We start from the raw sequence: 22553 nt of genomic DNA, 5'->3' as shown, positions 1-22553 counted from the left end.
TGGGATAGCTGGGTCAAATGGTGGGTCCATTCCAAGCTTTCTGAGGAATCTTCATACTGCTTTCAAGAGTGGCTGCACCAATTTGCAACTCCACTAGCCATGTATGAGTGTGTCTTTTCCCCCACATCCACGCCAGCACTTATTATTGTTTGTGTTCTTGATAATAGCCATTCTAATTGGAGTTAGATGAAATCTTAGGATGGATTTAATTTGCATTTCTCTAATTACTAGGGATGATGAGCACTTTTTCATATATTTGTTGATCACCTGTATATCTTCTTCTGTGAAGTGTCTGCCCATTTCCTTAGCCCATTTATTGATTGGGTTCTTTGTATTTTGGGTGTAAAGTTTTTTAAGTTCTTTATAAACTTTGGAGGTGAGTGATCTGACTGAAATGTGTGTGGAAAGATTTTCTCCCACTCTGTAGGCTCTCTTTTCACATTATTAATTGTTTCCTGTGCTGAGAAAAAGCTTTTCAGTTTGAATCTATCCCATTTATTGATTCTTGCATTTATTTCTTGCGCTATGGGGGTCTTGTTAAGGAAGTCTGGTCCTAAGCCAACGTGATGGAGATTTGGGCCTACTATTTCTTCTACTTGCTGAAGGGCCTTGGGCCTAATTCCTACATCTTTGATCCATTTTGAGTTGAGTTTTGTACAGGGTGAGAGATAGGGGTTTAATTTCATTTTACTGCATATGGATTTCCAGTTTTGCCAGCACCATTTGTTGAAGAGGCTATCTTTGCTCCATTGTAAGTTTTTGGCACCTTTGTCTAGTATGAGATAACTGTACTTATGTGGGTATGTCTTCGTGTCTTCTATCCTGTACCATTGGTCTACCTGTCTATTTTGGTGCCAATACCATGCTGTTTTTGTTACTATTGCTCTATAGTAGAGTTTAAGGTCTGGTATTGTGATACCTCTTGCATCACTCTTCTTGCCCAGGATTGCTTTGGCTATTCTGGGTCTTTTTTTTCTTCCAGATCAACTTCATGATTGCTTTTTCTATTTCTATGAGAAATGTCATAGGGATTTTAATTGGAATTGTGTTAAATCTGTATAGCATCTATGGAAGTATGGCCATTTGATAGTATTAATTCTGCCTATCCAAGAACATGGGAGATCTTTCCATCTTCTAAGGTCGTCTTCAATTTCTTTCTTTAATGTTCTTTAGTTTTCATTGTAGAGATTATTTACCTCTTTGATTAGATTGATGCCCAAGTATTTTATTTTTCTAGAGGCTATTGTGAATTGAGTTGTTTTCCTCATTTCCCTCTCAGATGTTTCATCACTTAAATGTATAAAAATGCTTTAGATTTATGCGTGTTGATTTTATATCCTGCTATTTTGCTGAATTCATTTTTGAGGTCTAAAAGTTTTCTGGTGGAGGTTTTTGGATCCTGTAAATATAGAATCATGTCATCAGCAAATAGTGACAGCTTGAGTTCCTCTTTTCCTATTTCCCTTTAATTTCTTTAGTCTGTCTAATTGCTCTGGCCAGTATTTCAAGGACAATGTTGAATAGAAGTGGTGAAAGAGGGCATCCCTGTCTTGTTCCTGTTTTTAAAGGGAATGGTTTCAGTTTTTCTCCATTAAGAATGATGTTGGCCATGTGTTTAGTATAAATAGCCTTTACAATGTTGAGGTATCTTCCTATTATCCCTATTTTTTCTAGAGTTTTGAGCATGAAGGGGTGTTGTATTTTGTCGAACGCTTTCTCTGCATCAATTGAAATAACCATATGATTCTTAACCTTAAGTCTATTGATGTAATGAATTGCATTTATTGATTTCCGGATGTTGAACCAGCCTTGCATTCCCGCATTCCACTTTTTGATTGTGGTTGGAATAGTGATCTTTAAAATAATCTTTGTGTATATCTTTGCTTTTTTTAGTATGGATTCCTATAATGATTTTTGAAGCTCTTAATGTGTACTTTCTTTCTTTGTTTTCCTTTCTGCCTTCCTTTCTTCTTCTTTTCCCTCTTTCCCTCCCTTTTATCTCCCTCTTCCTCTCCCTCCCCTCCTCTCAGTCTCTCTTTCTCCCTGCCTTCTTCCTTCTCTCTCTCTGTCTCTCTCACATTCTTTCTTTCCCTATCTCCCTCTTCCTCCCTTCCCCCTCTTCCTTCCTTCCTTCCTTCCTTTCCTTTCCTTTCCTTTCTTCCCTGTCTCCCTCCCTTCCTTTCTTTTCTTTCCTTTCCTTTCCTTTTCTCTTCTTTCTCCTCCCCTCTCCTCCTCTCCCCTCCCCTTCCCTTCCCTCCCCTTCCTTTCACTGGGGATAGAACTAGGGTTTTGTATATGTAGGCAAGTGCTCTACTGAGCTATATCCACAGCCCCTTATTTTTTATTTTGAGATGTGATCTCACTAAGTTGCCGAGGCTGACCTTGAACTTGGAATCTTCTTGCCTCTTGTTTTCTTTTAAAATAAATATGGCTGCCTTTTATCAGGTGCATAGTTTGCTTACAGAAAGTACATACATGCAGTCATAAATTGTGTGAAGTGCTTTATATAAATTACTACATTTATATTATTATTCCAATTATAAATAGAAAAAAATGAAACCCAAAGAAGTAAAAAGGTTGTCTTCAGTGTTGCATAGTAAGTGGCAGATCCAAGATTGGAACTGAAATCCAGCCCCAAAGCCTTTACTTTTTATTTATTTGAGGAACCAGGGATTGAACCTAGGGACCTCACACATGCTACATCCCCAGACTTTTTATTATTTTTATTTTGATACAGTGTTGCTACACTGCCCAGGTGGGCCTCAAATTTGTAATCTCCCGCCTCACCCTCCCAAATAGCTGGATTACAGGTATATGCCACCATGGCAAGCAAGACTTTACTTCTGAATCTGGATCTAACTGATTTTTGTTAATCATTACTAAGATTTGTTGTTTTATTGGTTACTTTCTTCTGTGAACTAGCTAATGGTTTATAATCATTGGCCATTTTTAATAGTTTTAATACTTGTCTCCTGATTGATAATAAAAACTTTATTAGTGAATTAATGACATTAACCCTTTGTCCTTCATTGCAAATATTTACTTCTATTTCTCTTTTTCCTTTCAATTTTATTTATAATTTTTATGTTTTGTTATTGATTTTAGTGTAGCTTGTATATCTTTTCCTTTATTTTCCCCCTCCTAATCATAAAACATCTCACCCATTCTAACATTAACTATTCAATTATTTATTTATTTTATTTTATTTTTTGGTACTGGGGAGTGAATCCAGGGGCGCTTAACCACTGAGCCACATCCTTACCCCTTTTTTGTATTTCATTTAGAGACAAGGTCTCACTGAGTTGGTAAGGGCCTTGCTAAATTACTGAGGCTGGCTTTGAACTTTCCATCCTCCTTCCTCAGCCTCCCAATCTACTGGGATTACTGGCTTGCACCACCATAGCCTGCTATTCAATGATTTTTTAAAATAATTTTTTATACTTACATCTGAAATTTATATTAATGAATGGCATGAGATAAAGTGTTTTGAAGTGTTTGAATTCTTGTATTTACCATTTTCCACTAAACCAGTTCATTTTTATATCCCTATCTAAACATTTTAGTATTTATAAATAATGTATTATTATAGGGCATCTATAAGACAAGTTTCTCAACCATAAATTATCCTACTCAGTTGTAATGTACTTTTTAAAGTATTACGCATTAAAAAATAAAATAGGGTTAGCCCAACCTTTGCCGTGCTTGCTTGTAAAGATAGAACTAGAGGTAAGTTAACATAGATATATAAACAAAGAAAAGAAAAACAGATAACAGAAACAAAGCTATTGATATTTCTCTAGGTTCTCTAAGGAGAGACTCAAACTTGGAGTAATTATCAGTATAGGAAACAGTGATTCCTCCACTTTTTTTTTTTTTGAGGTGCTAGGGATTGAACCCAGGGCATTGTGCTTATGAGGCAAGCGCTCTACCAACCAAGCTAGATCCACAGCCCTGATTCCTCCACTTTAAGAACCCATTGTAGCATGCGTGATGGTGCTGCTGCATGCCAGTAATCCAAAGGATTTGGGAGACTGGATCAGGAGGATGGAAAGTTCAAAGCCAGCCTCAGCAACAGCCAGGTGCTAAGCAACTCAGTTAGACCCTGTCTCTAAATAAAATACAAAATTGGGCTAGAGATGTGGCTCAGTGGTTAAGCGCCCTTAGTTCCATTCCTGGTACAAAAAAAGAAAAAAAAAAAAAAAAAAAAAAAACCCATATAGTATCTCTGACTTCCTCTTTTTTTTTTTTTTTAATTTTTTTTAGTTGTCAATGAACCTTTATTTATTTATATGCAGTGATGAGACTCAAACCCAGTGCCTCACACATGCTAGGCAAGTGCTTTACCACTGAGCTACAACCCCAGCCTCTGACTTTTTCTTAATGTCATGTCCCTAACAGTCCTATGGAATCATACAAAGATGATGGTGCATCCCAGCTGGAGTAGACATTAGTTGTTTTAAAAACAAAAACAAAAACAACTTGGATTAGTTTTCCTCCAAAACAAGAGAAAATATGGCAAAACATTCTCTTTGGTGGGGATAGTTTCTTAATGGAGTAGCATCCAATTAAGATTTATTTTATAGGTCATAAAGACAAGGGTTATTACTCTGCTTGTACCCACATTGATATGTATTTATACATTTTAATTTAATTAAATTTTAGTGTACTTTTTAACTTATTGGTAATCTGACTACTTATTATTTCAACTATATTTCTCTGGTTGTCCACAAGCTATCAAGAATGGTTCCAGGATAACCTGATTTTCCCTAGACTTTACCAGGCTAATGAAAAAAGAGCCACATTTTACAGCTTTTTTCCCCCTACTTGCAGACTTGTAAAAAGTCCCACAAGAATTCCTAAGGCCTTTTCAATTATTTACAGATAAACCCCCTATTAGATATACAGAGATTGGAACTTAGGATACTTCTTTGTGTTTTCAGAAATTTCTCTTGTGCATGTCTGTAAATATGTACATTCCAGCTGCACACGCCCCCACCCGCTGACTGTCTCTTAATAATACGACAAATGTTCCACAGTCCTCAGGTCCAAAACTGTTAGTGGTCTCAGACAACTTCCCCTTCCATTGGAATATAACATCTTACAAAAAGCAGGGAAATTGATGCTTCAGCCTTTTATAGATAATATTTGCAAAATATTTATCAGTTTTTACTTAAAGCCCTCTCTTATCTGGACTTACGTATGAGTCTATGGGACAAGGTCAGAGAAGATTAGAATGACTGCTACCATGTTCTACTCAGAATCACTTTTGTCCTCAAGTAAGGTTTTGATTGTGGATCAGGCTTTTTGTATTTGTTTCATCTTCCTCCAGAGTGAGTTTTCCTCCCAGGATGACCCAGCTCTTTGTGTTAATAAGCTTCTCATGGGCTTATGCACTTGTTTAAAACACAAGATTGTTAGGTTAAGCTGGGATCTCTTATTACAGTGAGAACCCCTGAACTCTATGTCAGAGCATAGCCTTTTGTGTTAGCTTTCCACCACTGTGGTAAAATACCTAAGACAATCAGCTCATAAGACCAAAAAATCTATTTTGCCTTTCAGAGGTTTTGTCTACAATTGGTTGTCCCTCTTGCCTTAGGCTTGTGGCAAGTGGTGGAAGTGTGTGGCAGAGGAAGCTGTTCATCTCATGATAGCCGGGGAGGCACAGAGAGAGAGGAAGAGGCCAGGATCCCAATATTTCTTTAAAAGGCCTGCCTCCAGTGATCTAACCCACCTCCTAAAGGTTTTACCACTTTTTAATGGCACCACACACCAGCAACCAGGCCTTTATTACCTGGACTTTTGGGGGACATTTAAGATCCAAACTATACCACTAGTCATCTCTCATTTCTTTACTGTTTTCTTTCTTTTTCTTTACTTATTTCCATTGTATCCATGGGTTGTTACTCTTCTTGTACCCACATTGATATGTATTTATACATTTTAATTTAATTAAATTGTAGTCTAATTTTTAACTTATTAGTAATTTTCTGAGTATTATTTCAACTACATTAAAACCTCATATTTGAATCAATTTTCAATAGGTAAAAAAATCCAATTTGTAAAATAATATTATACTTGAGTCTCCTAAAGACTTCAGTGCATAGCAACTGATGACAAAATTTCATTATTTACATTATTGAAAAACTCACCAAGAGCTAAGAACTCGGTCAAATGTATTGAGTAACTCCAATGGTTTTGGAAAGCTTAAAGCACCTACCTCTCTGAAGATGTACAACCATCTTTGAAACTAATGCTTAGAATCCCTATCTCCACTTATAGTAAGCCAGCTGTCACTAAATTTGACCTCTTCTTTTTGAGAGAACAGCATCTTAGATAAATGCATTGTTCCATGGGAAAGACAGTGTCTGAGCAGCAACAACCTGGAGGGATGGAGAAATGATAAGTAAATAGTAGCTGGGACCAAAAACAATAGCAAAATATGGTTGCCTCGCAAGAAGAAAGAACATCAAGTATTTTAGCAAAACTTCTTAAGTTATAGAATCTCTAATTTAGACCAGATTGTCCTGGAAGATAGCCAATTGTGGCAATGGCTAAAGTAAAAAATCCTAGAAAATTGTGTCATCTGCCCTTCCAGGAACTTTTAGTCATGGTAAATGCTTGCCTTTGCCTTGTGAATTACAAAGGTAGTGAAATTGTGGAAAACATGCAATTCTTAAAAATTGAAATACCCTAATCTTATAATGGAATTCTTGGTTTTATACTGTAAAACAAGCTTTCTTGCTTAAAATTGTGCCAATGAATTATTTTTTTGTGTGTGTGTGAACAGTTATTGCTTTGTTTCCTCCATTATAAATTAGTTAACATTGGTAAGCACTTTTTAAATAGAATTAGTTAACATTGGTTATGAACTAGTTAACATTGGTGAGCACTTTTTAAGTAGATTATATTTCTGAAATATTTAAATTGGGGGAAAGAAAGTTAAATGAATTGGGCAAGTTAGACAAAGAATTATCTGCTAAAATGGTTAAAAGAACTCAGTAGCAAAAAAAAAAAAAATCCTGTATAATAAATCAAGTCTACTCTAGATTCTTCAGATTTGGAACCCTTCTAAATGATTAGAATACCAGAGTATTAAATGGAGATGTGTCTTACCTCAAGGATTAGATTCAGAAATTTTGTGTATCAAAAATTATCCTTAAAAATTCCTTAGAAAGCTAAGCTAGTACATTGTATCTAACAGTCAAAATTAGAAAATTGGATATTTTTGTCTTGTGTTTAAAAAGATGTGTTGTTTTTTAGAATCATACTTTTTTGTATGTGTGTGGTGGTAGGGGTACGAGGGATTGAACCCAGGGGCACTTAACCTTTCTCTGAGCCACATCCCCAGCCCATTTAAAGAACATTTATTTATTGTTCACTAAGACTTTATCTTGAGGACATAACTAAACTGTGTCACCACCCCCTACCAGATCTTGAAGGGTTAGTACAGTGAATGTTATAAAACAGATATGAACATTTGGAAGGACTGGAACCAACATAAACTGACAAAGAGCAACTGCAACCCAAATCACCATAAAAATGTTTAAATTAAAAAAAAAAAAAGGAAAAAAAAGAAAAAGAAAAAGGGGGGCAATAGGGGCTTCAGATTAAAAAGATCCTCGAAGACCCTCAAGTTTCATTTAATACATTCAGTCTTGACCAGAATGTAACAAAATGTAAACAGGATTACTGTAACACAGAACTTTGACTACAGCATGCTATACACACCTGTTTCAAGCCCACCCCTAGACCCCTAATGCTTCCAGCTCAATTATTTCCCAGCCTGTTGGGCCTGCCAATGAAGGAGCACATAGATCTTTGATTCACTAATCTTGTTATAAGGCTGATATGTGTGGGTATCAGCTCGGTAAACAGGAAAGTTGAGATCTGCCAGATCATCAGTGAAATCAAACAACTGACTGATATCATAGGTGACAGAGGGGCTGTTGGAATTCATTCTCTTCAGATATTCTTTATACATTTAACAAACTCCTTCCATATATTCATTCACAGACTCCTAGTCAGCATAAGTTCTGTCTTCTGGCCTCTTGGTTGACTGTACCAGCAAAATGGTGTGAGACATCATGCCAAACTCTTGCTGCAGCTGCTGCCGATATGGCCCCCATTTTTTATATTTTATTTAGAGACAGGGTCTTGCTAAGTTGCAGCTATGGTTTATATGTGAGGTGTCCCCCAAAAGCTCATGTGTGAGACAATGCAGGAAAGTTCAGAGGAGAAATGATCAGGTTGTGAAAGTCTTGATCCAATCATCAAATTAATCCCTGATGGGATTAACTGAGTAGTGACTGGAGGCAGGTGGGGTGTGGCTAGAGGAAGTGGTTCATTGGGGGTGTGGCTATGGGGTATGTATTTTGTATCTGGAGAGTGGAGTCTCTGCTTCCTCATCACCATATAAGCTGCTGCCTTCTTCCACTCTCTTTCACCATGATGTTCTGCCTCACCTTGAGCCCTGAGAAATGGAGCCTGCTGTCTGTGGATTGAGACCTCTGAAACCATGAGCACCCAAATAAACTTTTCCTTCTCTACAGTTGCCCTGGTTGCATCCTTTTTGTCATAGCAGTGAAAAAGCTGACTAAAACAGTTGCTTAGGGTCTCACTAAATTGCTGAAGCTGGCTTTGAACTTGCAATCCTGCCCTCAACCTCCCAAACCACTGGGATTACAGCTATGCACCACTGTGCCTGACTAGAATTGTACTTTCTGTTTAAACTCTAGAGTTCTACTTTTTGTGGAGAAGTGTTCAAACTCTAATTGGCACATGGAACTTATGAGCAACTGAGAAACTGGCAAACTTAACATCCCTTACTCCAGGGTACATGTTTAGTGAAAGTCAGAACTGTCCTTACTATTTACATAGTAAATAGTTATTTTTCTTTGTTATTGCTCAGGTTATTATACTTGAATTTGTGATAATTAAGTTTGTGAAGATACAGCTCCATAGCATATGATTATGTTGTTTGGGTTCTCTGAATTTTGTATGTTTTCATCCTTCAAATAGGAAACAATGATGCTATACCTTTATTCTCTACAGATAATGAATTCAGAATTAATACATAGTATAGTGGGAAGCTATCTTAAACCTCCAGAAGAAGTATTTGCTCCATCATTCACCCAGGATGAATCATCTCAGAATTGCCACGCTGTGAACTTAGAAGTTACCTCTCCTAAAATGCTTCATAGCCCAAATAACCAAGGTAATGCTAATAAAATATTTTACATAACATTAGAGGGATGGTACAAAGTATATTATAAAAAATTACCTTTTATGTAGAAAATAATGTGATTTTATATTTAATTTTACTGAAACTTCTAATTTTAATTCTGTTGCTAAATTTCTATGAACCAAGTAACTTAACATTTTTTACTTTGACTTTTTCAGCTATATAATGATAATTAACATAAGCAGATGGATGTATAACACAGGTTTATCATAAAAACATTTAGAAAACAATAAAACACTCTTTGAAGAATGAAAGGTCAGATTTGGAATCCTTCTAAACTAGATGATTAGAATGCTAGTGAATTAAATGGAGATGGTCTTATTCAAGGATTAGATTTAGAAATTGCACATGTCCAAAATTATTTTTGAAAATCTTTTTGGAAGACATATCTGAGTAACTACAAAATATGCGGGGATTTTTTATATATAAACAGGAGGATCTTAAAATTGAATTAGAAAAATTTTTTACTCCAGACATATGCTGTCATAAATTATATAATGCTATTATCCCTTGATTTTTAATACTCTGTGATAATAATTTCCATTATTAAATACATTAGCTCTGTAGAATAAACCACAAGAGACAGTAATCTATATAATTGATTCAGCTATGGGTACCATATGAAGAGCAATAAATATGATTTATCTCATTTGTAAAAATAAAACAATAATCTCTTAACAATCATCTAATTGGATATAAACCATGTAAAAGTTAAACTCTAACATTTCCATTCTATTCATTTCTAATTTTATACTTTGAAGTTACAATTGAGTAGAAAGTATAAAATAGTATTTGAGAATTTTGTAATTCTGAAATGATCTGAATCATGAAGATATTAATGCAGCTGAATAAAAACTCACAGTAGTATATGTGTACTGCTTACATTTTTCAAGCCTGACATCAAGTAAACTATTAGATTACATCCCCCCCTCGGGGGAAAAAAATGTATTTTACTTCATATATCCTGATTATTAATACTATATCTATGAAAATCAAATAATAGATGTTTGTTGGTTTGACTAAAACTGAACACACTGGAAACTGAGAAAAATCCTTTAACTTTAAACCTAAAATTCCCATGTTAATTAATAAGCATCCTTTCTATTTGAAAATATTCATTTTATTTAATTATGGTTTAGTTTTCTCAGTCCTAAAAATCACTTAATACAATGATTGATTATTGCTTTTATAAGATATGTTAAAGGGGGACTGGGGTTGTGGTTCAGTGGTAGAACACTTGCCTAGCATGTGTGAGGCACTGGGTTCAATTCTCAGCACCACATACAAATAAATAAATGCATAAAGGTTCATTAACAACTAATAAAATAATAAAAAAAAGATATGTTAGAGAAAATTAATCCCTCTTCAGAGTTCTAGACATTTTTTATTTTTATGAAGAATATACATTACTTCTACATTTTTCTGGCCACTAACAAAAATATACTCATTTTGTTGTTGCTGTTGCTGTTCCATGTTGCTGTGATTTTCAGTCTTCAAAAACTTCAGTTTAACACATCACACAATTTTGGTTTTCAACAGCTCTTATTTTGGCCTTAAAAACTCTTCAGGAAAAGATTCATCATTTAGAGCTGGAGAGAACACAAGCTGAAGATAACCTGAATATTCTTTCCAGAGAAGCAGCACAGTATAAAAAGGCCTTGGAAAATGAAACAAATGAGAGAAATCTGGCACACCAGGAACTGATAAAGCAGAAAAAAGGTAAAAAATACAATAGTTCTCAGAAATGAGGGGTTACCAGAGTTTACAATTTGAAAATAATTAGTAATTCCAGTCTGAGTGGATTTATTCAAATATCTTTGTTCTTATATGCACTGAAACCTTGAAGCCTTGTTCTCAGACATGTAGATATTTGTGGGAAATGACTGTATCTTTGAATTTATCTCTGTTATATCTGTTATCCCAGTTCATAAATTGTTGGGATTAAAATAAAAATTGATTTTATATGTGTTGTATTTAGATATTAGAATATTTTCAGAATAAACAAAACCCATTTGTATCCATCATTTAATTGAAATGATTTATATTTTCAGTTAACACTAATTTTTAAAATTTGAAATATAAAAACAATTTGAGATACAAAAACAATAAAAATGAATAAAAAGAATTTTATTAAACTTGAGAGGAAGTTAGATGGATAGAGACCTCTGTAGAAATTATGAAAAGGACATTAAACACAAGAATTCAGAAATCTAGAATTTAAGTTTGTTTTATAATTTCACTTCAGAACCTAAGGTTTTCTTTTCCCTTTTAACACTACATTCACCCTTATAAACAAAGCTCAAATTTGTATTTTACCTTTAAAACAGAATGAAGCCAGTCGTGGTAGCACTAACCTTTAATCCCAAACACTTGGGAGGCTGAGGCTGGAGGATACCAAAATCAAGGCCAGTCTCAGCAAGTTAGCAAGGCTGTAAGCAAAATTTTAAAAATAAATTAAAAGGGATAGGGATGTAGCCCAGTGGTAAAGTGCCCCCTAGATTCAATCCCCAGTCCAAAATAAATAAATAAATAAAGGAGAGAGAAAAAAATTTCTGAGTAAACTGAACAAAAGTGGAAGAAGAACTGAGGAAAATAAAGGATTAGAATTAACCGTGTGGTCAGTAGTCAAGAGCAGAGGAAAATGAGAGTACATACTCCTGAAAGAGAAGAAGCTTACTGATAGTTAAAAGACTTTACATTTCTGCTTTTATACATGGTGCTATTTCCAAAACAACCAGGATATTTACCATCTCACAAGTTGCTGAAATGTCCTCTTTCAAAAGTATGCCTTCTAGACTGGGGATGTAACTCAATGGTAGGGCACTTACCTACCACATGCAAGGCCCTGGGTTCAGTCCCCAGTACTACCAAAACCAGAAAACAAAGAAGAAAAACGTATGCTTTCTAGACTTTTAGGGATAGACCATGTAAACCAGTTATCTATAATTAATGAGGTATTCACAAAATATGTGTTTAAAGTCAGTATTTAGCGCTGAATGAAATCTTGAATTTTTAGCTCTTTTATTATAATTATTAACATATTAATTGTATAATTTATATGATTCACTGTGATATTTCCATGCATGCCTACATCATGGATTGATCATATCTGTCCACCCTTCTTCTACCCTTGCCCCCCACCCAGCCTCTTTCTCACACCTTAATGATCCCTCTTCTACTTTCATGTCTTTTGTTTATTTTTGTATGGTTTCCACATATGAGAGAAAACATACTTGTCTTTCTGTATCTGGCTTATTTTTGCTCAACATGATTCTCTAGTTTCTAGCTTCTCAAGTTCTCTAGTTTCATCCATTTTTCTGTTGACAGGCAATTAGACTGAATCCATATCTTGGGTATTATGAATAGTACCACAATAAACATGGGTATGCAGATGTCTCTTTGATATTTTCACTTCATTTTCTCCAGATATTTACCCAGGAATGAGATAGCTGGAGAATGTTTAACTCTTGATTTAATTTATATAATCAGTTTTTAATGATAACTAAATCTCTGATCTATGTGATAATCAACTAATTGACTCATTATTTTGCCCTTTTCATAGATATAAGTTTACAGTTAAGCTCAGCCCAGTCTCGTTGTACTCTTCTAGAGAAGCAACTAGAATATACAAAGAGAATGGTTCTCAATGTAGAACGAGAAAAGAATATGATCTTAGAACAACAGGTGAGCACATTTTCTATAAAGAGTGATAATATAATTTAATATGTATTTGAAGAAAATTTAGTATAGGAAAATTGTCATAACCTTAGGTAAAATAGGATGTTATTGTTTGGATCTGGAATGTCCCCTAAAAGTGCATGTATTGAAGGCTTGTACCCCAGTGTAGAAATGTTCAGAGGTGGGACTTTGGGAAGTGATTGGATCATGAGGGCTCTGGCTTCATCAGTGGATTAATCAATCCAGTGATAGCTGAGTGGAATTCTGGGAGGCAGTGGAACTGTAGGAGTTGGGACCTACTTGGAGCGAGTCCTTGGAGGTGTGCCCTTAGGGACTGTATCTTGTCCTTGGAACCTTCCTTTTTCTCTTTTTTTCCTGGCTGCCGTAAACTGAGCAGCTTTCCTCTGCCACACCCTTCTGCCGTGATGTTCTGTCCAACCTCTGACCCGAAACAATGGGGCCAGTGAACTGTGAACTGGAAGTGTGAGCCACACTAAATTTTTCCTCCTTTCAGTTATTTATATCAGGTATTTTGGTCACAGTGACAAAAAGCTGACTAACACAGATATAAAGCTACATTTATGAGATTTCCACCAATTGTAATGGTAGATTAGATCATTTGTACCACAACCTTTTTGCAAAGAAAAACTGGATAAAATATTTTTTAAAAAAAGAAGGGAAAAATAAAAAAATGAAAGATACACAAAGGCATTAGAAAATTAATAAGACAGTGAAAAGTCACTAATTTGAAATCTTTGTATCTGAGTCTTCAGATCCATAGAGTTTGGCCTGACATTTGGGTTCATTCCTTCTGTAAGCATTTCAGATTCCAGAAGAGGCAGTTGACAGGCCAAATACTGCCTTTGACAGCCATGTTTTTAGGACTAAGAAAATTAGAGCCTGGGGCCTACTAAGAATAGAAATGCTTCTAGATTTTTTTTTTTTTTTTTTTTTTTTTGCAGTGCTTGGGATTGAACCCAGGGCCTTGTGCTTGCGAGGCAAGCACTCTACCAACTGAGCTATCTCCCCAGCCCTCCAGATCTCTTGTGTTCTGAGTACTTTGTAAGGGTGAGCAAGAAGGAAAACCACCCAGATTAAAAGTCTGTTTCAGTTATCAGGGAGGCATAGAAAACTGGTCTCTGAAATTGGATTAAAGCAATCCTAGATTACCAGTGTTCTCGGAGACCTCAAATTATTTCTACAAACGTTTCTTCAATACAGTGATCAACTTTCAGTCAAAGATAGCCAGGCAGAAGATAAGAAACTGTGAATAAGAAATGGTATCCATAACAGATTACATGGGTTCTCACATGTTAGTTCCAGAAAGATATTGGCCGTCACACTGACTTTAAAATACTCATGCTTGCATTAGTCAAGAATAGAAAACAGGATTGAAACTTTTAGTTGAGCGTTGGAAACTATATAATGGTAAAGCAGATTTGAGAAAGAAATAAAAATTATAGAACTGAAAAAATCTAATAACTGAAATTTAGAACTCAGTGTATGGATCTAACAGAAGATTGGAAGAGAGAATTAATAAAATGAAAGTAGAAATCATTCAGGTGAATGAAAAGACAAAATGATGGTAAATTCAGGAAGCAAAGTGAGAAGATCTAACTTATATGTAATTGGAGTTTCAGAAGGAAAATGGGGCAGAAGCAATATTTGAAGAGATAATGACTGAGAATTTTCTTAAAAACAAATCACACCACAGATTCAAGAAGCTATATAAAATCAAAGCAGAATAAATATAAATAAAGCTTTACCCAGGTATCTCATAAAAAGGTAAATAAAAAAATAATCTTCAAAGCAACTGGAAAAGATGATTACATTCAAAGAAACAATAATTAAATAACTGACTTTTCAGCTGAATGTATTGAATCCAAAAGACAGTGGACTGATAGACTAAAGACATTAAAAGACAATAACTCTTGATCTAGAATTTTATGCCTGGTGCACATATCTTTGAGAAATAATGGTTAAATAAAGACATTTTAAGACTAAGAAAGCCTGGCAGGGCACAGTGGCACACATCTGTAATTCCAGCTACACAAGAAGCTGAAGCAGGAGGATCATAAGTTCAAGGCCAACCTCAGCAACTTATTGAAACCCTATTTCAAAAATAAAAAGTGCCATGTGAGGCAGTGCACTCCTGTAATCCCAGTGACTCGGGAGGCTGTGGCAGGAGGATCTCAAGTTCAAAGCCAACCTCAGCAAAAGCAAGGCACTAAGCAACTCAGTGAGACCCTGTCTCTAAATAAAATACAAAATAGGGCTGGGGTTGTGGTTCAGTGACCGAGCACCCTTGAGTTCAATTTCCAGTATCCCACCAAAAAATAAATAAATAAATAAATAAATAAAAATTAAAATATATAAATAAAAAGGGCTGGGGAAGTAGCTCAGTGGTAGAGTGCCTCTAGATTCAATCCCTAGTACCCCTCCGCACACTGACACACACAGTTAACAGATAATTTGTTACTGATAGATATGCTCTGAAGGAAACAATAAAGGATATATTCAGACGGAAGGGAATTTTTCTTCTCTGAAAGATCAGAGATACAGGAAGGAATGAAGACCAAAAAGATGATAAATATGTGGTTAAATCTAAATGAATATTGTATAAAACAACAGCTTTATTTAGCTTAAATATAGATAGGATTAAAATTCATTAGAATAATAGCTTATAAATTAAAAAGGAGTAAATATAGTTTAAAGTATTTTAACATTCTTACATTGTCTTAGAAAAGCATTAAAGTACCAGTACTGGATTTTGATGGGTCAAATATATGATAGGTTTTGAAGAAACTCAAGAGAGTAATTCTAGAATTTATATGGAAAAATAAAGGTTCAAGAACAGCTAAACTATTCTGAAGGAAAAAAAGGTGAAGGTCTTGCTCTACTAGATATTGAAACAAATTATAGTGTTATCAAAATTAAGATTTTTTTTAATAATGTATTTTTTTATTGTAAACAAATGGGATACATATTGTTTCTCTGTACATGGCGTAAAGGCGTACCATTTGTGTAATCATAAATTTACATACAGTAATGTTGTTTGATTCATTCTGTTATTTTTTCCCTTCCCCCCACCCCTCCCACCTCTAAAATTAAGATATTTTTTATATGGCTAGACATCTAAAATAAAGGAGTAGGATATAATCAGAAACAGACTGTTATAGAAATTCAGTATACAATTATAGACCATTAGGGAAAAGAGTTCAGTAAATAGTCTGGAAAAACTGCTTCATACCATGCATAAAATCAATTCCAGAAGGATTAAAGACAAATATAAAAGGCAAAACTCTGAAACATTTAGAAGCAAATGTAGAACAGTGTTTTTATGACCTCTTTGGAGAGGAAATTTTTAAACAAGACCCCCCCAGAGGTAAAGCAATACAAAAATGGGCAAAAGTTATGAAGAAGCATTTTGCTGGAAAAATGGAATTACATGTGGCCATACATTTATGAGAAAAAAAATCATGATTAGTAATCAGAGAAATGCAAATTAAAAGCTCAATAAGGAAATACTTCACATCTACTAAATTGGAAAAAAATTATATTCTTAACAAATCTAGATGTCAGATACATTGAACATAAGAGCAACTATCTTATAAAAAAAGTTCAGCACGCATACTCCAATGATCTAGAAATTCCTATCTGTGTTAGTCAGCTTTGTCACTATAAACAATAACCTGAGATAATCAACTTATAAAATAAAAAGGTTTATTTTACTTACAGAGTTTCAGTTCATGATTTGACTGACCTTGTTGCTTTGAATATGTGACTGTACATCCCAGCAAGCGCATGTGGTGGAGCAAAATCATTCGCCTCATAGCCAACATATGAAAAAGAAGAGAAAGGAACAGGGATGCCACTCTCCCCTTCAAGGGCATGCCCCCAAAGATCTCCCATAAGGCCCTACTTCTAAAGTTTCTGCCACCTCCCAGTAGTGCCAAGCTAGAGACCAAGCCTCTAACAGGTGGCCCTTTGGGTCACACTCAAGATCCAAACTACAGTATTCTCCTAGCTAAATATTATGATTAATGACTTTTAACAATTTAAAAAATGTTTTCTTTAAGTATAATTTACATGGAGTTAAATTTAAGCACAGATCTTCAGTGTATCAATATGTACACTATGTAAATATATATACTTGTGTAATCCATACCCCTATCAAATACCATAGAGAACATTTCCATCACCCCAGAGATTCTCTTATCTCTCTTCAAAGTTATTTCATGCTCTCCCTTCAACCCCCAGCAAAGCAACTAATATTTGGATTTTCTTTCTCCCTGTACTGGGGATCAAACCCAGGGCCTTGCTCATGCTAGGCAAATGCTCTACCACTGAGCTACACCCCCAGCCCTTTTTATATTTTATTTTAAGACAGAGTCTGGCTAAGTTGCTAAGGCCTCACTAAGTTACTGAGTCCAACCTCAAACTTGTGATTCTCCTGCCTCAGCCTCCTGAGTTGCTGGGATTACAGGTGTATGCCACCACACCTGCATAGCACTTCTTTTAAAATTGTATTTTGAGTTTGCTTAGTTTCCTAGGCTGGCCTCAAACTTACAATCCTCTTGCCTCAGGTGCCCAAATAGCTGGGATTACAGGTGTACACTACCACACCTGGCTAAAATATATATTGTTATTTTGCGGTCTTGGGGATCAAACCCAGTGCCTGTGCTCTACTACTGAGCTGTATCTCCAGCTCATAAAATATCTATTCTTGACTTACTACAATTGGCCATGAATTAATTTTAAAATACTTCATATGTAAGATAACATAGTATGCTTCAACTTAATCTGTTTGTATTATAGTTTTCATAATTATACTTTTTATATGTTATAAAAGCCATAGTGCATTATTTTTTCTTTAAATGGTTATTCTTTGTTTATTAGTTTTTAAATTTGTTCTAATTAGTTGTATATGACAGTAGAATGTATTTATATTTTATATTTTGTATTTGTATTTTGATAAATCATATATAAATGGAGTGTTAATTTCACATTTTTCTGATTGTACATATTGTTGGATCACATCAGTCATGCAGTCATATAGGTACTTGAGGTAATAGTGTCTGTTTCACTCTACCACTCCTCAGTTCATGCCCAAAAGGACTTAAAAAGGACTTAAAATCAGCATACTACAATGACAGGCACATCAATGTTCATAGTTGCTCGATTCACAGTAACTAAACTAGGGAACCAACCTAGGTGCTCTTCAACAGATGGATAAAAAGAATGGTGTGTGTGTTTGTGTGTATGATGAAATATTACTCAACTCTAAAGAAGGATGAAATTATGGCATTTGCCAGTAAATGGATGGAGTTGGAGAATATCATGCTAAGCAAAATAAGCCAAACCCCAAAAAACCAAAGGCCAAATGTTTTCTCTGATATGTGGATACTAATTCATAGTTGGGGGAGCACTGGGGAGAGATAGAGTTATTTTATATTAGGTAGAGGGGAGTGAAGGGGGAAGGGGCATGGAGGTAGGAAGGATAGTCAATTATTCTTTAAAGAAAATTAAAAAGCAAGAAAAATATTTATCCACATTTTTATCATTTCTAATGCTTTTCATTTCTTAATGGAGATTCAGTTTCCCATCTGATATCAGTTTTATTCAGTCTGAAGGAAAATATAAGAATTCTAAAAATTCTCTTGGCATTTATTTATCTGTTACAATCTTTTTCATTATCTTTTGTGAAGAATATTTTTGCTGGAGATAGAATTCTAGTTGACAGCTTTTTAAATTTCAGCACATTGGAGATTTTGTTTCAGTTGTCTTCTGGCTTCACAGTATCTAATGAAATTCTTATCTTCATTCTTCTGTGCAAAATGACATCATTTCTCAGGCTGCGTTTAAGATTCTGCTCTACTTTCATTATTCGCTTTCAACAATTTTATGATGATGTGCAAGTGTAGTTTTCTGTGTATTTATTTTTCTGGGATTTTTGAGATTTTTTTTTTAATCTTGTCAGTATCTTTCCTTAAGTTTGGAATGCTTTCAGTTATTGTCCTTAAAATAATTATTCTTTCCTACACCCCTCTCCTCTTCTTCTGGGACTCTAAATGCTAGAGCATAGGTCCCCAAGACTGCTTATTGATGGTTGTTTTTCTTTTTATTATTAATAGACTTTATCGTTTATAGTATTTTTGGTTTTCAGGAAATTGAGCTGATAATATGGAGAGTTCTCCCCAATCCCTCACAGTTGCCGTTATTATTAATCTCTTTCATTAGTGTGGTGATAAATACCATTACAAAAAGTATATAGACATGCATTTGTTTATGTTAGCTTTCATGTTCTCCATGTGCTTCTTATGTTTTATTCTTCTGATTGCTTTTCTAAGTTAGAGTTAGGGAGAGGTTTAATCAGTGAGCAGGTTTTTGTTCACCTTGTGAATAACACTTTCTTTCTTCAATACAGGTTTTGCCAATCATGTTTTCATTAGTAGAATTTTTGTATAAGGTTGCATAAGAGAGTTATTCCATTGATACTAATAGCACATCTCTTTTCTTTGCACATTCTATTTGATTTTCTTTTTTCAGCTGGTAAGCACCTGAAGTATATACATGCATGTACATGTTTCACACAATAGATTTATGTTGTATTTCAATTCTCAGAAATTGTGTTATTCTTGATCCATTAGTATCACTTGCCAAATTCAGGGTTTGTTTATTTTTCTAAAATCTTTCAGGCCCAGCTTCAAAGGGAAAAAGAACAAGATCAGTTGAAGCTGCATGCAAAACTTGAAAAGCTTGATGTCTTAGAAAAAGAGTGTTTTAGACTGACAACAACTCAGAAAACTGCTGAGGTAAGCTTCTACTTCTGTCTTTGAAGTGATATATACCAGGAATAAATCTTGAGTGTTAAGCAAAACTGGCATTGTATGTGAATGTACAGTAAATCTTAACATTTTTAAGACTTCATTTATAACTTTAAGTAATCCAGATATTAATTCCTGCCTGTAGAGAAAAAAAGTTAATGTGTTCTGTCATGACTAAATGAGTTTGCCTTTCAATATAAAATTGTAATTTTGACTTTTTCTAAGATGACAGAATATTTCTGTTTGTCAGATAATTTACCTAAAGGATATTGAGAAGATTGCCTTTTACCACTTACGGTCAAATGAAACCTATTCTAAATCCCTTTCCCTTCTCTTTTACCCCAAATCTTTTGCACTTCATAGGATTTTCTCAAAGCCCTTCTTCCTCTTTGAATCCTTCCTTGATTTATCCAACACTCAGGAAGTTTTCCCTTAATAGTACTAGCCTCCAATTTTGAACCATATCACACAGCTAGAAAATATAATTTTTACATGTATAAGGTTTTGTGTTTACATGGTTCAATGTCAAATCATATCCATTACTTTGTTCTTATATTATTTCTTTTTAAAAATTTTTTTGTGCTTGTAGATGGACAGAATGCCTTTATTTTATTCGTTTATTTTTAATGTGGTGCTAAGGATCGAACCCAGTGCCTCTCACCTGCTAGGCAAGCGTGCTGCTACTGAGCAACAGCCCTAGCTCATTATATTGTTTCTTGGTTTCCCTAACTATAATCATGTATGTGCTCTTAAGTAACAAGAACCATATCTTATATTTCTAATACATCTTCCTATCCTTATTCTTCCCACAAAACTGCACTCTTTTCATATGCAGCATGGTAGACATTTATTGCTATTTTTCTGTTTTGAATGAAACATTGAGACCCAAGACCGTATGACCTTCTAGAAATTTAATACCCTTAGTAGTTTCATCGTTAGAGTTGATGGAAGTTAGTAAAGCTTATGTGTGTGTGCATTCCTTCCTTTTTCTTTGTTTTCCTTATATTCAATAGCAGGTAAGGAAACATAGGAAGGAAGGACCACCCGCCCCCCCAAAAAAATCTTCTCATCTTTTCCTATTACTTTTTCTCATTTTCTGCTTTAACTCGTCAACTTTTAAAAAAATGAGACCCCACAGGACTCTGACTGGCAAAGAAACAAAGGGTATTTGGCTCTGGTGTTATATAACAGTCTCAGGTTTTTTATTCTTTTGCAGGACAAGATTAAACATCTAGAAGAAAAACTTAAGGAAGAAGAGCATCATCGTAAGCTGTTTCAAGACAAGGCTTCAGAGGTTAGTAGCATTGTTTAAGCTACCATAGTAAACAGCATATTTTTCTACTTTGGGGCACCAGGGACTGAACTCAGGAACACTTGACCACTGAGCGACATTGCCAGCTCTATATTGTATTTTATTTAGAGACAGTGTCTCACTCAATTGTTCAGCGCTTCACCATTGTTAAGCTGGCATTGAACTGGAGATCCTCCTGCCTCAGCTTCCTGAGCCTCTGGGATTATAGGCTGTGTCCAGCAGCATATGTTTTATTATACATTATTTTCATTAATTAAAGCATATAGTCTAGACTCTTAATTTCTGCTTCTTAGTATATTAGTTTTGGTTCTTTTCTATAAAAATGAAATTTTTCAGCTGGTATATGCATATGCTTAGATTAAGTGCTAAGAGGTTTTTCAGTCTTTTGAAATTCTTACAAATATATATATTCTCAGTTGAAATAACTCCTAGGATAGATTAATTTCAGTTTTAGATACATATACATGTTATAATGTAACTTAATATATGTTTTAAGTGATTCTCTTTTAAATAGAAAATGATTATATAATTACTAGTAGACTTAATGACTTTCTCACGCATAAATAGTATTTTGGCTTTTCTTTCTCAAAAAGCTTTTTTTTTTTTTCCTTTTGAGATGGGGGTCTCACTTTGTTGCCCAACCTGACCCTGAACTCCTTGGCTCAAGTAACTTCACCCTTGAGACTCCTGAGTAGCTGAGACTACAAATGTGTGCTATGGCACCAGTTCTCAAAAAATATTTTTAAAATACCTAAAGATCAAGACCTGATCTTTCATTATATTTAAAGAATCTTGTTGCAATGAGTATTATGAATTATTTCTTTAATATTATAGCTTCAAACTGGACTTGAAATCAGTAAAATTTTAATGTCTTCAGTTTCAAAATCAAAACTCTCCAAGGGAAAAAAGAAATCTTCAAAGGTAGGCATATGAAACTTTTCCCCAAACACCACTTTCTTATTTTTAATGCTTGTTTATTCACCCTTTTAATCTGTTAATTAATCCTGTATATTTACAGAAAAGATTTGAAGAGATGTACATTAAAATACATACAATAATACCATGAAGTGAGTCAGGTGATATTGGTTTTGAGTGTAAGAACAGGAATATTCCATAAAACCTAGGTTAAAGAAAGTAACTGTGCATGATGGCATACACTGTTATTTCCAACTACTGAAGAGGCTGAGGCAAGAGGATCACGAGTTTGAAACCAGCCTCAACAACTCAGCAAGACCCTATCTCAAAAGATAAATTAAGAAATAACTGGGATTGTAGCTTGATGATAGACGGCTTGCCTTACATACACAAAAGCCTAGGTTTGGTTCCCAATACCTCAAAATAAATAAATAGGTAATATCAGTTGTGTACAAAACTTGGCACAAAATAGAGCATGTAATAGGCAATATAGCAATCTTTGTAAAATAACAGGAATCAGTTTTTCTAGAAAAACATTTTTCTAGTCTTGAACTCTTAGAGAAGTATATTTTGTAATATT

General features: G+C 34.6%; 1 protein-coding gene and 1 pseudogene across 4 annotated transcripts in view; one reads left to right on the top strand and one right to left on the bottom strand.

Moving 5' to 3' along the window:
- Positions 1 to 22553, top strand: part of CEP57L1 (centrosomal protein 57 like 1) — a 66789-nt gene that overhangs the window by 33155 nt on the left and 11081 nt on the right. For 2 of the 3 annotated variants that reach the window (XM_079149158.1, XM_079149159.1), the window contains exons 2-7: positions 9052 to 9214; positions 10781 to 10960; positions 12804 to 12925; positions 19618 to 19734; positions 20963 to 21040; positions 21893 to 21979. In XM_079149158.1, coding sequence (XP_079005284.1) covers positions 9055 to 9214; positions 10781 to 10960; positions 12804 to 12925; positions 19618 to 19734; positions 20963 to 21040; positions 21893 to 21979 — 744 coding nt within the window. In that variant the 5' untranslated portion in view covers positions 9052 to 9054. The remainder of the gene's footprint in view (positions 1 to 9051; positions 9215 to 10780; positions 10961 to 12803; positions 12926 to 19617; positions 19735 to 20962; positions 21041 to 21892; positions 21980 to 22553) is intronic. The other variant, XM_079149160.1, reaches the window with a different exon arrangement.
- On the bottom strand, positions 7607 to 9042 carry LOC306666872 (enhancer of rudimentary homolog; annotated as a pseudogene). The gene has a single exon. The product of its transcript is annotated as an enhancer of rudimentary homolog (transcript).

The sequence above is a fragment of the Sciurus vulgaris genome (assembly GCF_902686455.1).
Source record: "Sciurus vulgaris genome assembly, chromosome: 7".
Lineage (NCBI taxonomy): Eukaryota > Metazoa > Chordata > Mammalia > Rodentia > Sciuridae > Sciurus > Sciurus vulgaris.
Note: the sequence above shows the minus strand (reverse complement) of the source record. Positions and strands in the feature narration are given on the sequence as shown.